This window comes from Branchiostoma floridae, chromosome 6, assembly GCF_000003815.2.
Source record: "Branchiostoma floridae strain S238N-H82 chromosome 6, Bfl_VNyyK, whole genome shotgun sequence".
NCBI classification, from domain to species: Eukaryota; Metazoa; Chordata; class Leptocardii; order Amphioxiformes; family Branchiostomatidae; genus Branchiostoma; species Branchiostoma floridae.
The window spans coordinates 7,171,415-7,187,725 of record NC_049984.1 but is presented as its reverse complement, the minus strand read 5'-3'; the positions used below and the strand labels follow the sequence as shown (position 1 = coordinate 7,187,725).

The window sequence follows — 16,311 nt, the reverse complement described above, 5'->3', positions numbered from 1 at the left end:
GAGTGACTAACATTGTGCGTGGTTTTGCGTGTTTGTGCACTCTTTCCTTTTGCTAAGCCCCGATATTATGGGTCAGACCACACAATTGTACAAATCAGAATCAAGAGGTTGCCTGTACTAGATAGAAACTCTAGTAAAATTGACAGGAAACTGAAGCCCTTGGTGATGGAATTCCGTGAGAGTAGAGCACCGTTAGTTGACTCTTCAATTAACAAATCTTCTTTTACACGAACAGGTAACGTTACATTCTGATTATCAATTGTTGAAGAAAACGTTATCAGATTGTTCTTTTACTGATGTCTTCCTAATCTCAGGGTTACCAGTTTAGATAAATCGTTCGTTGATTGATCGACTGACGGTATTAGTAATGCATTATCAAGGGAGCAATTAATATGATATATATTGCAATCAGGCATCATACCAATGATTGATATGAGGCCTGATCGAGAAACCCTTGTGTATCTCAATAGAGATGGGATATATCTAGCTGGGATCGGACTGAATCATGATATGCTTAAATGGACCGATTTAGCAGACCGATCTAAAACACACCCACTACGTACATTTGTAGCATTGCCCATAAATTTACCAGAACTTCTTCATAGTATTTTCAGCTATCATATAACCGTCATTATCTGACCAAACTTTCAAAGTCCACTCTACTTCTGAAGGTGTCTTTGATGATGTTCTGTCACAATAAGGCTATTTATTTCATTGCATCTTATCGGTTTGGCTGTAATGTAATACTAGAAGTTGTCAATAACCAATTCAGAACTAAGGACAGGTCCCGTAACAGAAATGTGCAATAGTTTAAGTGATGAGACACAGGTTATTATTACTTCACTTCACTCAGGTGTTAATGAGTACCTAGCTTTGGTTAGGGACAGTCCTTTGGATACGACGTTAAATGGAGGTCCCGTTTTCGCGCAGAGCCACACCCCACGAACGTTAAAACAACCCACCACATGTACCACACATTAAAAAAAAGTAGGGCATGCCCCGATGTGCGATGGTCCAAATTCTTTTGTCTGCAGTTGGTGATTGATTTACTACAAATCACCCGGATATAGGCCTGTAATGATAGGATATAACCTCCCCCTTAGCCACAAGGTGATTTACATCATTTGCGGCTGATTCAAAAGCTATGGGACGGACTGACTGACTGACCCGGAAGGGACACCTGGTGCACCTCCGTATACATGGTATACAGACAAAAGAAGGGGTATATCAGTCCTTAAGTATAACCCTGACGGTATGTAAGCACACGTACGTCGATCGACAAACAAACAAACAAACAAACAGACAGTATGTAGTAGAGTGGACTCATTCCTTAGCTAACCTACAACTATTTTGTCTTCTTGTGATGGGATCACTCTGGGTCCGGAGCTCCAGAAAATTCTACAGCGAGGATCCATCCGTTGAGAAGTATGCAGTATATAGTAGAGTGGACTCATATATATTCCTCAGCTTACCGACATCTAGGTGAGGAATTAGTCGAATCAACTATAAACAAACAAACAAACAAACAAACCGATCAATCAATCAATCAATTCTGGAGACGGCTTTGATTCCAATGGCGTGCAGGCAACATCATTGTGGTGGTTTTATTTCACATCACCGAATACAGTAGGTATCAACATAACATGTAAATTTTCCTTTGACCTTCTATTGTTCTGTTCATAAGCGACACATGTAAAGCCATTTCTTTTCATATCATGACGACATGTTTTATGCGCAGAATGATGGGTGCCATGGTCTCCTTTGTGGACCTAAATGTCGCACAAAACATACTGCTGTGTATCATAATTCACAATACGTGACTAAGGGTCGCAGCTTCATGTATCTGTATCTACATAGCCGATATAACCGCCCTTAGGCATAACGCACCAGCTTCGCAGGCACGCGGCGAGTCAGCAGCTGGTTATATCATACTAAACGGCCCGTCGACTGTAATTCTGGTGTTCGTTCTATAGGCTCATGCGATGTTAAAAAGGACTTTCCATCACCAAAAAGGAGAGAGTGATATTGGGACCTCAGGGGTAAGTTTGCAAAAGGAAATCAATAGATCATAAGGTGCTGTAAATTACAAACTAGACTCATTTGAATAATTCCATGTCTTTTGGTGAATACCATATGATGGAAGTCTCTGAGGAATTGTCGATTCAGTGCAAGAGTGGCAAGAGTATGATACTGTGCTAAAGGAATTATCAGTGACAGCATTACTATTTCATACATTCTGTATTGATTAAATCATCTTAAATGGATAATGATTGGAATGGATGAGTGCGTCGTTAACAATATACTCATATTTCAGACACATGTGTCTCGCCCTTTTCTACAAATTTAGAATGAGAACCCACACTTTGTTTGTTTTATGGCACTGATACCACTTGCCGTTAACCAAATGTCTTTTTTCAACATACTTACATTACATTACACAAACAACTTATTACCTTGACAGATGCCGTCAGAATCAGGAATCACGGGCACTGTTAAAGAAACCAAATCGGAGGTGCAGATAAGAGAACTGTTTGACGAGTTTGAGTTCGAGACTCCATCACCTCATCATCCGGACAGCCCGGTATGCGCCTCGCCTGCGCCGAGCGACAAACAAGCCGACAGACTGCAGAAGAAGAAACCTAAGAAACAACCCACACCGTCTCCAGAACTTGTGAAAGTATGGAAACTCTAATGTTACTGCAAGTGTACTGAAAGAAAAATAAACAGCAAGGTTCTTCCTCGATTACAGTTTGAATTTGGAAGTAAATGTTGGAGGGTAAAACCGTAACGTTTCCTAGCTCCCAGCTTTTGTTGCGAGAGCCGTTGGTAACAAATAACGTTAAACCGTTAGAGAACGTTACAATATCATGTCCTCCAGCATCTGCTTGGAGATGAGTATCATTTCGTCCAGGCCCTACTTGTAATTACCGATCTGTTTATTTCAAACTTAAGTCGACGTTCAAATATTTAGAAGAATGTTGAATACGTTTGGTCAGTGTTTAGCAGCTGATGACAAGGAGAATCGATATCGTTATAGATTTAAACATAGCCCACAGTAGTGTTTGTTTGAACCTTTGTTTATTCAATATTAGAAGATCAAATTGGCCTGCAGGCCTCTTTTCACCACGGTCATGAGGGAATAGATAATATATAACAGACATACAGTTTACATCAGTTAAAGAGCTAATAAATCTATAAACACATTTCTATATTGCTACGAGAGGAAATAACCATAAATGTCGGAAAAAATATGAACTTTGCTTGGCGATTTCTCCGTTGTTTCCTTTTATCTAACTCTTTTTTCGTCCCACCAGGCTCAGATCAGACTCAGCCAGCTGCAGGGGCAGGTGCACAACAAATCGCGGGAACTGGACGAGTTGAGGCAGGCCAACCAGGAGCTGACGTACGCCATCAAAGTCAAGGAGGACAAACTGTCCAACAAGCGGCCCACTTACAGCGCTCTCAGTTTGAAAGGTTCGTAGCAGGTTGGAGTATTGGTACTTGTGTGAGAGGCACTTGTGTGAGAACGCTGCCATATCGCATATCGTCTGGCTGCGCTACAACAGGAGCTAAACATACCCCAATTAGGTTAAACCCCAAACCCGGACAAACATGGGGATTTACAGGTAAAGTTTCTGTGGTAAGGACTTCTCTCAATACATAATAGTCACCGTTTATATTACCAAGCCCGCAAACGCGTACGACGTTTGTAACGTTATACTTGTGTTTCAAATGTGTTGCGTATGTGTCAGACCGCACCTACATGACTATCCACAAGTAAGAGCTATATCCAACAAAGTTTGTGTAGCGTGTGACGGATTTAATTAGATTTCTGTACCAGCAACTACATTCATTACATGTCCTTGAACCGAGGAGTTTACCTTGCGGTAATATTACGTGTTCTGGCATTAGAAATCATATACATGAAGCCTGGGACCTGCCATGTATACATGCACTGTCAGTTCTATCAGCTAATAAATTCGCTTTGCATTCATTGTTTGACTAATATGAGGAGGCAATTGACAACACGAATCAGTAATAGTTTAGTAGCCTAGCATGGTATGAGAATGATGGAGTGGTTCAAGAAAATGTTTAGATTTTCCTAGGTCACGTTAAACACCTGTAGGCATTTTGTTTAAAAGGTTTGCAAACACTACAGATGTGTACCCTTCATTCTCTTATTTGTGCCCAGCTGTCTGTGTTTCTAAACTGCCGTGTGACCCCTGTTCAGATTGAGTTATTCATGTTTATAGTGTGGGTTCATTCCGCCCTGGAGTGACAATTAGGACAAATATATCTAATTGTCACATCCCCTTTGTAAGGTTGATGACGTCGTTATTCGAGAATAATGGACGTTTATTCTGGTGCACATTTGTCACGTCAGGTTTCCAACGGCAACGCCAGGAGTTGACCGCCGAGCGGGACCTGGCCCTGGCCCGCCTGCAGGAGGCCGTACAGCGAGCTTGTCTTGCCGAGCAGCTCGCTTCAGACGCCGTCAGAGATCGCGCGGAGGCCATCGGAGAAAAAGAAAAGTTAACGGAAGAACGAGACTACGCTACGAAGCTGTACGAGAGTCTGCGAAGGTCTGTGGATGTGGAAGACTCGGATTTTCCGCTGAGCATTCGGAAAACAGTCGACAGACAGGTAACGTTTCAGAGCATTAACGCCAGGCACCAACAATTCGAGGATATCGTTTCGGTGCTCTATCATAATCCACACTTTTTTTTAACTAACGTATTCAATCTGATCATCTACCAGTGAAAAATCTTTCCCTCTAACATGGATTTCTTGGTTGATAGCGTTTATAGCGTTACACATGTACAGTCACGCGTATGTAATAGTGTCGTTTTTCTAGTCACAATGTTTTGTCTGCTTAGCAAATTGCATTCGGGAGGACTCTCGTATCCAGGTTTGCATGCTGGTTTACGTTTTTCCAAAGGCTTGTGTGATCACTTTGGTTCATATGTGGTTTTCTGTCTTCTCATTATACCCGCCTCACATTATATACGATCTTCGGACGTACTTCGCGATCGCAGGAAGGTCGGCTGATTTTAAGATCTTAAGATGGTCTTGCGTATTTTTCGCCCAAAACCTGTTCCCCTCACATATAAGCGAGCCTCGTGCGATCGACGGTGAATAAATCTATGATAATGAACCTCCCATGACCTCTTGCACGCGGACAAGGGAACACAAAACGTTCCTCAAAAAAGGCAAGAGATCAATAAATGTTGCTTATTTTGTTGTCGGAATCTTTTTAACCAATGAATGGAATGCTCGGGCATAATAGAAATGACACAAGAAAGGAAAGTGTGTCACAAAGCCAGCCTACATACTGCCACAGGGGCCACAATGTTAGAATTACCCTCACATTCCCAGAAATTCAATATTTGTAAACAATCGGAAGTCGGGTGAACGTCGCCCGAACGTCGCCCGACTAACGGGCGTTCGCCATCCGATTTGCGTTCGATAATTAATAACTATGTCTGTGCTCGCCTATCGGTCTTCAATCGTTGGATTGACGCAAGACTATTGACCGATACCCTTGCGAGGTATGCACGATTTGCACGCACGATCTGCGACTCGGTAACGAGCTCTCCGATCTCGGAGATCTCCTGCGACTTGTCGCTTATGTTAAGAACATGTTTCGCTGCACCGCGACCGTCGTAAGACTCCTGAAAATTGCCGGCGATCCCTAAAAATCGCAAGATGATCGTGAGAACGCCGGACGTCTTAGTCACGAAAATGTCATTTAGAGCTCGTAAACTAGTCTTCCGATCGAATCGCGCCTAATGTGATGCGGGTATTACTGCTGCAGAAAAACAATAGGCTAATGTTGTGCAAGTTTCAATTCACCAATATGTCTTAACGTTCGTACTTACACATCGCAACCGATCTACTAGACCCTTGCTGTAGTTCTTGCGCTACTTTATCACCTTATACAAAACAGAAACGGAGATGGGCCCACTGAATCGTGTTGGAAGGTGTTTAACCAACCTATAACTTACTGTTCCCCCTCCCAGGTTCAGACGTACCTGTCTTTAGTACACAGACAAGGCGGTGCCTTCAACATGATGTTTCAGGGCGGAGGGGCTGATGGGATAGCTGAGGTGTCCTCAGGGAATCGTCCTACTACTAAAGTTGTCCAAAAGACATCGTATACAAACGGACGTGGCAGCGTGAAAAACACTGAAACAAAGAACAAGGATTGGGCAAATTTTGAGTCGTCAGCGAAGGAACATGGGACGGCAGAAACCGGTGGCGGTGAAGCAAGTGGGGAGACCACTCACCCATGGCTGGTTTCGGCGGGAAAGGGACACGGTGTGCGGGTTATGAGCCCCCATCCCGCCGAGTACAAGTCGATGTTACGCGGCAACGCTCAGCCTAGAGTTATGTTTCGGAGCTTCCGTAGTAACGCCACATAGCCATCCGTCGTAACGTTTTGATATTGATCTAAAGACATAATCATGTATATGATGCGTTTGAACACTCTGCATGCTTATTTACATGTACTACTGAACTTAGAATACAAACATGTCATGTTGTTGTAAAAATCCGCCCGATATCTTTAAGTAAAGTAAGCAGGTTCTTAGAAACACTTGTATATGAGCACTCTTTTATTAAGCATTCTGCTGTTAAGAAAAGGAGTATGGCGGTGGTGGGGGTTGGCTGACTCGACGTCTTATAACCTCGTCGGTACCATTATCCAAAAGTGAACCGGCAAGCCAATGAATCTACTTTGTCAACCCAATTAGCAAGGACACCAACCACGGACAATCATGTAACTTCTAGGACTGCTAGAACATGTGATTATATACACTACCAAGGTATATAATAAAAATGTTTAACAAGAAGAAAGTTAGCAAGATGCAATTGCATGAAAGTTAGTAAATGTGTCACCTTCTACCTGAGGAACCCTTTGATTCTGTTCATCGTTGCCCCGTTCAGACAGTGGTTTCTTCTGAAACTGCGACCTTGACATGTGCTGTATGATAAAGGTCGCGCTAGCAGATACACACCTCGTTACCTGGCTCCTGTAGGAAGGTCCTACGTTTCAGGTAAGTTTACGAGCAAGTATGCAGACAACCTAGCTACATATGATTAGTTAGGCTTGTGACATTTACCCCTCTATAGTTTCTTAAGACCCCCTTTCTACAAGACGGCGATCGTACTGCGCTCTTATTGCGACTGGCGAAAACAGAAGTGTGTAACCTTTGATTTCATGTTGAGTATGTTATAAGAAATGTAAAAGTGCGACTAAAAAGGCAGCAAAAACCACAAAACCGTAGAAAGATTCCTTTCTTCTGTAGGACTATACTATTCGTTGGGCGATCTGTCAAAGTTCAGGTCGCAACGAAAGCGCCGTCCTTGTCGAAAGCGTTTCGACATTTCAGAGGATTGTGCAAATGTGAAGAAAGACATTATGTGGGTATATGGCAAATTCCTTTTGGATTTAAGACGTGGTATCAAGCTATGCCTAGCGAGGGGGGCCGTTTTTTAACACGTTTGCGATACATAAAAAAAGCTGATTGAAGTCACTGGACCGCAAATAAGCGAATGTTATACTTGCGTTGGGTCGCAGGACCGGCTGAAATGTACCCTATGGATTGAATGATATTGGCAATAATATATTACACAACAACAAGACAAGAAACAAAACAGTTGACACACATTGAATCATAATGCTATGCATCAACCGAAACATACCCTGTGTCAACGACCGCCCATGATTCGGAACCACTTCTGCCGCGCAGAACATCCTTGCAAACCAAACCGGTCTGACGACAATTCGCAAATTAAAGCTTTAAGACGTGACGCACTGGTTTTGCACGTTACATAAGATCAGACTATCAGGTCTGGTCCATTTACAGCAGAAATGACCCTTTTGTCTTTACCTTGAGAAACTAAAGAACAGGCGAGCATGTCAGGGTCATGGGGCATCGGTTGTTCGGCGAGTGACGTCATCAAAGCAAGACTGGAGCTGGAGAAAATGAAAAGAGAAAAAGGTTTCCTGGAGCCCGAGCGCGGAAACCTGGACGACCCAAACATCAAGTGGAAATACGGCAAACCAGACTACACAATGGTGAACCTGGAATATATGAAGGTAGGCATTGTTTGAAGTAGGAAATTCTGCAAAAGTGAGACAATTATTAAGAGGCCGTTGAATCCATTGATAGACACGTGAGACCCCTGATGGACCATTGAAACCATTGACAGACCGTTGAGCGTCCATCGATTGCACGTATCTCTCAATAATCTTTCATAGATATCCAAAGCCTTCTTGATTTTTTAATGATATTTGCCAAGTACATTTGGAGATGCATTACCAAATACATTTCGTTTTACTTATGCATGTGTAGGGGAAAACCAAAAATCATCTTGCTGGGTCACTAGAACTCATGGTGGAAAACTTCGTGAAAAGATGGGAGACTGAGTCAGCCCACTTCAAGGAACTAGACCAGTGGTCTACGATCAACAAGGAGAACTACCATGTGCAAGCTAACGGAGGGAAAGTTCGTACCTTTGTTGTTGTACTAGCTATAACTTAATGTTAAATCTTGCAAGCCTGTGTTATGCTATATGAAACAAGTGTCTTTTGTGGCCATTATAATTCGGTCGTCTTTTGTGATAACACCCTTAACATGTCCGCCCGTCTTGGAGGCAAAGTCACTATCCAATCCCGACGCCACCTACAGTCAAGAGGCAACGTGATTGGCTCATATCATTTCCCCCAACAATAGTAAGGGGCTTGTCTTATTGGCTCACGGGTGGCCAGCAAGACATAGCGTGAAGTACATCAGGGCCGTTACTTGAAGCTACTGGGCTGGGTTACTGCCTCTTTCTTACTAAGCATGTGTTTAAGCATGTTTTGTATAACTGTTATGTACCTTTACATAACTTAGATCTTCAATGCAGAAGAAAGCGATGCGGTTGGGAGCTACAACTGGCTGATGTGGGATTGTAAGAAGGAACTATTTGACGCAGAGAAGCAAGATTTTCAGTTTTCGCTTCGTCCGTTTCGCGGAGCTTTCCCCAAAGGGTTTCCTTGGGAGGTCCTGGAGGTAGGATACTTCATGATACAGTCTAGTAACAGAACTTAAACGACATTATTGTCGAACGGATGTCGTAAATTGGCAAGTTGTAATGATACAGAAAACAGACACCTTTTTCTTGTCAGTTTGTACCGGGTAAATTAACGTACTGCCTTAGAATTTATTGCATCTTTGGAACAGTTTAAAAATGTGTGTAGTATACAATATATCCCTTGCATACGTTTCCTGTAGCATTGAAACGAAGTTAATAGCTGAAATCCTCCGACAATATTTGTTTTAAAATAGGTGTCTTCGGGACCCCCAATTGTAGCCTTTACGTGGCGTCACTGGGCCCACTTCACCGGACAGTACCTGGGTCGCCGGGGTTCAGGCCACCTTATCGAAATGTACGGCTCCGCTGTGGTGGAACTGGACAAGAACAACAAGATCGTCTCCATCCAGATCGACTACAAGCCGGAAGAGTTCCTGAAGGCTCTGTTAGAGGATACCACTGAACGTCCGTGTCAACTGTCTACAGAGAAGGAATCTGCCTGTCCGATGTGCCCCAAATTCAAATGTGTCTTATAAGTAGCGGTCATTTCAAGTATTAATATTGTACTGGGTACAAAGTAATATTGCACAGAATGGCATCGCACAAAGATTGAGTCTTTCCCTGTTCTGTTTGCCTTGAAACTTTGTTTTACGACCGTAATTGATAGAGACTAGTGCATCAACAATACAAAGTACGAATTCTACTGAAAATTGATAGCTTCTTCGCCTTAGGTTACATAATGACTCCAGTTTAGACTTGAGTGGGATTTGTAAGTTCTTTTTGGTTGTTGTTTTGATAAACGAATTATTGATATTCAGGTGGTTGTTTCTATTTTGCAACACATCCTTGACTTGTTTTGATACACAGTGACACATTGTTTTGATGGTATATCGATATCGTTCGAACGGTGAAAGATGTTCACCCCCACTCCTTAGAACCTACATATTGTTTGTCGAGTACACGTATTATACATGCAGTGGAAAGCTAGAAGCAGTTGTAAGTGCACTTCTGGCAGAGGTCGATAGATGTCGCAACCTTGATGAGACACTACACTGTGAAAAGTGTGAGTCACACGTCTGCTGTTATCTCCAGTTCGGTGTACGTGCGTGTCACCACATCGACCTTTGCAAAAGGAAATGACGTCAAAATTTTCTTAAACGTCTGCCCACACCCAGACTTCTTTCCTGATGTATAGAAAGCAAAGGCTGCACTAACTCAGCGGTAAATAAATGAGAGAAGTAATATATTCATGGTTATGATATTCATGATAATGATAAACATTCTTAGTAAGTAAAATGTTATGCAAATTTTGTGACTTTCGTAGTTACTAATAATATTACTTGGTGATGGTATGGAGTGCACTTAATAAATAAATTAATTAATGGAGTCGGTGAACTGTTCTTGATTAACAATGCACGGAGACCAAGCGCCACACCTAATGTCACAGAAAAGGTCACAGACGTGACGTCAGAAGGACAATAGCAAAAGATCTCAACAACGTTGAACCGCCCTTGTTACTTTTGCCCGGAAGAGGTTGTGCTTTCAGTCAACACGATGATCATGATCCCATAAGACTCGGATGGAATGTGTTGATACTTGGTAGTCTATGTGGCATGTCTTTGCTAACCTTTGTCTTCGTTGACCTTTGTACCATTGCTCTGTGAAAAACAGACAACGACGACAGATTGTGAGAACGTCTAACTAAGGCTGGCGCTACAAATCTAAGGTAAGTCATTATGGAAAAATATCATTTCATCATAATGAAACTGAAGCCTAAAACTATGTAAAAGGATTCACTGATTGTTGTATACCAGCATGAAAGGAGGGTAAGTGATCGGGTGTTCTTTCAGCCATCGCAGTTCATATGACCTTAACACTACAAATTTGTACAGCTTCTTCTTGAGACTTGTACCATTAATTCAGGATTTTTTTTATTCAATTATCAATTCACTGCTTTGACTGATACGTATACATGTACAGTCGAGAATGCCCTGAACGAGCGCGTTAAAAATTTCAATCGATGAATGTTAAGAAACATGTTAAGGGGTTTCCTGTGGCTCCACCCAACTACGCCTTTCTACGCACAGCGATTTTCAATCCAATGCCGTGAAATATTGAGAACAGACAGTGCCTTCAAACTCACGAGACTTATAGCTTCTACTATGGAAGCAGTGGAAATGTAAGAATCTTAATAAGGAAATAACAGATTGTTGCCATACGACTCTAAGAAAAGTGGCGCGAGAAGCCAAAGTCACTTCCGGGCCCAAGAGATTAGGATGGGCACGTCACTGTTATGGGTCACGTCAGCGTGGTTTGAATCACAGAGCCTCATATTGAAGCGTTTTAATGTTATACTTATCATTCTATACAGATAACTACATACATGCACTTTCCATGTTAAAAAGGTTTGTGTCGCCACTAACACAAAAGGAAAATATACTCGATGCGTCAGTAATAAGCTCCTTATAAGGTCAGTGAACTATTTCAATGGAGTCTGTTTTCAATTCTTGGCGGTTGAACAAAAGGTAAGTTAAGGTGACATCGTTCGGGCGTTGACCCCCGTCCGCCCTGACATCCTGTCGGCCTGAGACATTCTTAAAATGGCATCCGTTCATCTTAGAGTTCACTCTTCTAGCTTCGCGGACTGCAAGAACTGGTTGCGTCATTTCTGCCAACATTCGAATATATACATGTATGGGGTGAAATATCAAGTCTTACCGCTTATCATGATTTTTTTTTGCTACAGAAAGAATGGCCCGTGAAACAGTGGAGACAAGAAATGAAAGGTATGTTGAATTCTAATTCATATTTGCCAAACTAAAATACCTTACGCATACGTAACCTTGTCAAAACATGGTTTACTGTAGTCTTTATATATTAGATTCATATCTTGACCAGGGCCAACGAAACCTTATTATTGCATTGATAATGATTATTGGTGATAATTGTTGTCGGCATTTATATGTTTGAGCATTCCGCGTTATGGGAAACGGTTAATCTTTCTACCAACACATAAACTTTGGCTTTGGGCTCGCCGAATTTTTAAGCAGTTTTCTTGTCTTCTTTAGGATAACCCGATATTGCTCGTATTTTCCACACATGTGACGTATAAGCACCTGGTCAAGTGTGGTTGAAAGTCTGCACCTGCCCTCGTCTCGGTTTTAGACCCACGTCACATTTCCAAACCGGGGCCCGGCCGGACAGCTTTCGTTCACAAGACACCAAGCTACAAAAGACGTGAAAAGAATAGTTGTGGGCATTATTTGTGTATACTTTACCTAGTATACATATCTGTGTTTCGTTTTCACAAACCACGGGCCCCGGTTTGAAGATGTGACGTTAGCCTAATGAAGGTTGGTACGTTAGCATGAAAGCTCATCTGTGTTGATAGAATACATATTGAAGTTTTTCAACTGTAGTACAACACAAATTATTCTCACCTCGAATTTTCAGTCGCTCTTCCGTCGACCTTCTTCAGGAGTGACGATTCAGTTACTCTGATCACGTGACTTGGAGACACGTGATTCGAGTAACGAATCATAAATGCCTGGCAGACGATATCGGCCCCCGTCTCTGTTGAGTGTCGGCTGATGTGCTCTTATGTAGATGGCCTCCTTTACCCCCCTCGCAAAGTAATCCGATTCGGTGTCCAATATTTGTACTTTGTCCAAGCTGATGAACTGTCCCGGTGACTCAATATGAATGTGTTGTGATACCTCCGACGAGGTCGAACTCTTTCTCCTGTGCTCCAAGAACCTAGTCTTGAGCGAGCGCTCAGTTTCCCCAATGTATGATTCTTGGCAGGGACCACGGGTATTTCTTCCCTGACACGGGATGTGGTATATCACGCCACACTTATCCTCCTTCTTTGTTTTGTCTTTTGGTGCCACCAGTGACTGTCGTAGGGTTCGTGTAGGTCTAAAACAGGTTTGTACGTTGTGGCTCGCGAAAATATTGGACACCGAATCGGATTACTTTGCGAGGGGGGTAAAGGAGGCCATCTACATAAGAGCACATCAGCCGACACTCAACAGAGACGGGGGCCGATATCGTCTGCCAGGCATTTATGATTCGTTACTCGAATCACGTGTCTCCAAGTCACGTGATCAGAGTAACTGAATCGTCACTCCTGAAGAAGGTCGACGGAAGAGCGACTGAAAATTCGAGGTGAGAATAATTTGTGTTGTACTACAGTTGAAAAACTTCAAAAAGGTTGGTACGTCTATGATTTTTGTACTCTTACTTGCCACAGTGGGTTCCAACAGCTTGTAGACATGTACAACCTGCAGAAACACCCTGAGGGAGGCTGGTACGGAGAGACCTTCAGGTCGTCTGTTCGTTTTCAGGTAAAATCATCATGATATATTCATGTATGGGGGGATTTTTGTGCGTATGGGACTACATTTACGTGCAGCTTCAGCACGTCAAAGTACTAGTAGCCATGGGACTGTACTGATATGCGTCGTCTTTTGTTAACAAAAGACACTGTATACATGTAAAGAAAAGAATTATTGTATGGAAAGCCTGTGTGGACCAATCGTAAGTATCCATTCTTCGCTTCACTCACTCTGTGCTTTATTCGATTGGTGGTCATAGGTTACTGACGGTCATGTTCTAACTGTTTTATAACGTAACAAATCTTTCTCCAGACTACAGAGGATAAAAAAGACGGTACTGAGCACACCGCCGCCACAGTCTGTTACTACCTGCTGCCGGAAGATGTACGCTCCACCTGGCGCAAACTGACGTCAGACGAAATATGGCTGTACCAAGATGGCGGCTGTCTCAAGGTGACTGTTTTTTTTTTCTATTTCTGATTGACCATCAAAACTTCCCGAAGAAACGCCACAGATATGAGTCTCCGGCCGAGTCATACCAAAGACTCTAAAAATGTTACATTAAGCTTTGTCTGCTTAGCACTCAGCAGTCGGGAAAGAGTTGAACACACACCACTACGTTGTGTGGCCCAGGGCTATTGAAACGGAGATGGGCGCCGTCCTATGCGCCATCAGACAGGGGAAGGACTTTAACTAACTAAAAACTTTCTTATTTGACTGAAGTAGTAAGCATTTTCTCGGTTTAAACGTGCGCGGCATATTGCAGTGACAGCCATCATTCTTCTGCGTCACCGTAAATTGGCAGAAAAAGTCAATATTTTATTGCATGAAATCTATATACCTAGAGAAGCCGATTAGGCATGACATACCCATATATTCAACTTCAGTAATCACTCTTAATAAGGGATTATCTTATTGCGATCTTAACCTCATTTAATGTTTTGATGTAATAGATTCATATGATTGACGCAAATGGTATCTACTCCTCCGCTATCCTGGGGAGCACCCTTGAGCACAGAGAGGCCAAGTATGAAGTCCTCGTGCCCGCCGGAGTTTGGGGGGCAGCAGAAGTACTACAAGGTGGAGAGTTCACGCTCATAAGCTGTGTTGTTGCACCAGGTAGGTATCATAAAATGTTAAACTTTAAAGGTAAACTAAGACTAGCGAGTAGCATACATATGCAATGGTAATTATTAGTATTATAGTATTGTAATTCACGGTTCTGTTCTACAATTTGCAGAACATTTTTCATAGAGAGGGTGCAAAATCTATGACAAATAGAATAAGTTACCAGCTACTTAAATCTTCGTCTGTCCACAGGTTTTGACTGGAAATGTTTGGAGCTCGGCGAGGAAGAAGAGCTGATGACGTCCTTTCCTCATTTATCTAGCATCATTAAATCGTTTTGCAAACATTAGCTGATATAACGTTAAGCTGTATTTCTAAATAGCATAAGTGAGGGTTTCAGTTTATGACCACTTGATGTGGAAAATTCGATATAATTGTTCCTTTATCATAATAATAAAAGTAAGATTTTTTTTTACATTTTAGTATCTTTTACCTCATATGGAGTTACAGTTGATTTTAAGATTTTAAGTACATTAATAAATCTGACACGTATCTTTCTTAATTTACGTTTATCATTTTAGATTTATGAGCTTGTCGAGGTCTACATTTAAGGATATCTTAAGTTTTATGCTTCGTATGAAATCTGCCACCGTGCCTTTTCAATGACTTTGAAAGTAAATTTCTTTGAGTTGATCAGCCTCCTCAATTATAAGTATATTCATGCGCTATGGTTCGTCACAGACCCTCTATATACGTGTTGTAGTCATACATGTAGATTTATTTTCATCACATACACGTGTACAAGGAAATTGTCATACGTCTTTTGTATTGCAATCGCTGTTGAAAGTTGGTTGTTTATCATGTGGTGGTGCGATATTATATCATTGTAGATAATTGTATGCATTTAGTTTCTTGCTATCAGTAGAATTTAACATCATTTCACAGCAGATATCGAGCTTGTGACCTCAAACCTGAGCGCTGGAAACCGTTTCACTTTTTAGACATAAACTGCCGTGTACCGTTTCCTTGTTGGTGAAAGCATTGTCGTGAGTGACTGTGAAAAATCATTAATTTGATTTCTCATAAAAGAAAAGAAAAGGATATCACTTGTGAAAAGGGCCGACTCCGCGAGTGATTTATATGAACACAGTCTGAGTAATATAACGTGATATCTATTTGTGAAGAAAGGTTAAGAAGATCAAAAGAAAGGACTCAATATCTGATTTGACGTGTAGTGTAATGTCTCTAATAAGATGTAGGCCACAGCTATCAAACTGTTATTATTGCCCACAGACGCCAACAAAAGAATGCAACAACATCTGCGATGACTTTCTGTAGTTCAGTTTCGTTTGTAGTGGTACTCGTAAATATGATTTGATCAGTATGACCATCAATAAATTTTCGAAAAGAAATCATTTGAATGCACACAAACGGCTGTCAAGGTTAAACTGATTCATCAGTCTGGGGGTATACATTTTGTGGGTCTACCAAAAGTGCGAAAGGGAATGAAAAGGAACGAAAGAGAGCGAAAAGGAACGAAAAAGAACGAAAAGGAATGAAAAGGAACGAAAAAGTTATATGATTTATAAGCCTATTTGAAAACCAGAAAAACTAGGCCTAGTATCCGTGCATGCTCTGTGAAGGACAGACAACTTCAATAAGACAACAATACTGTGGCTCACTATTGAAATTCGAAAACTTCAGCCTGACTTTGCCTTTCCATTGTTTTCTATTGTAATTCAAATTGTCTTCAGCTTGACGTTGTCTTATAATGTTTTCTATTGGACATCTGAAATTGTCTTCATTCATGGCTAGGGTATAAAAG

The 16,311-nt window shown here is 41.8% G+C and overlaps 3 protein-coding genes across 4 annotated transcripts; all 3 read left to right on the top strand.

The window, feature by feature from the left end:
• Positions 1–1,967: 1,967 nt before the first annotated feature.
• Positions 1,968–6,908, top strand: LOC118418382. The gene is made up of 5 exons (XM_035824261.1): positions 1,968–2,039; positions 2,462–2,677; positions 3,315–3,474; positions 4,385–4,644; positions 6,021–6,908. Exons 1-5 carry the CDS (start codon positions 1,983–1,985, stop codon positions 6,420–6,422), a joined length of 1,095 nt encoding a protein of 364 aa, XP_035680154.1. The 5' UTR covers positions 1,968–1,982; the 3' UTR covers positions 6,423–6,908.
• Positions 6,909–7,840: 932 nt separating this feature from the next.
• Positions 7,841–9,694, top strand: LOC118418383 (pathogen-related protein-like). The gene is made up of 4 exons (XM_035824262.1): positions 7,841–8,101; positions 8,358–8,510; positions 8,901–9,059; positions 9,336–9,694. Exons 1-4 carry the CDS (start codon positions 7,919–7,921, stop codon positions 9,615–9,617), a joined length of 777 nt encoding a protein of 258 aa, XP_035680155.1. The 5' UTR covers positions 7,841–7,918; the 3' UTR covers positions 9,618–9,694.
• Positions 9,695–10,604: 910 nt separating this feature from the next.
• LOC118418384 lies at positions 10,605–15,146 on the top strand. Of its 2 annotated transcripts, none has more exons than XM_035824263.1 (6): positions 10,605–10,680; positions 11,828–11,867; positions 13,334–13,427; positions 13,731–13,871; positions 14,372–14,537; positions 14,739–15,146. In XM_035824263.1, the coding sequence occupies exons 2-6, from the start codon at positions 11,833–11,835 to the stop codon at positions 14,834–14,836; spliced, it is 534 nt and encodes a 177-aa protein (XP_035680156.1). In that variant the 5' UTR covers positions 10,605–10,680; positions 11,828–11,832; the 3' UTR covers positions 14,837–15,146. The 2 variants fall into 2 exon arrangements, with proteins under 2 accessions (XP_035680156.1, XP_035680157.1); XM_035824264.1 differs by lacking the exon at positions 10,605–10,680 and adding an exon at positions 10,783–10,807.
• Positions 15,147–16,311: the final 1,165 nt, after the last annotated feature.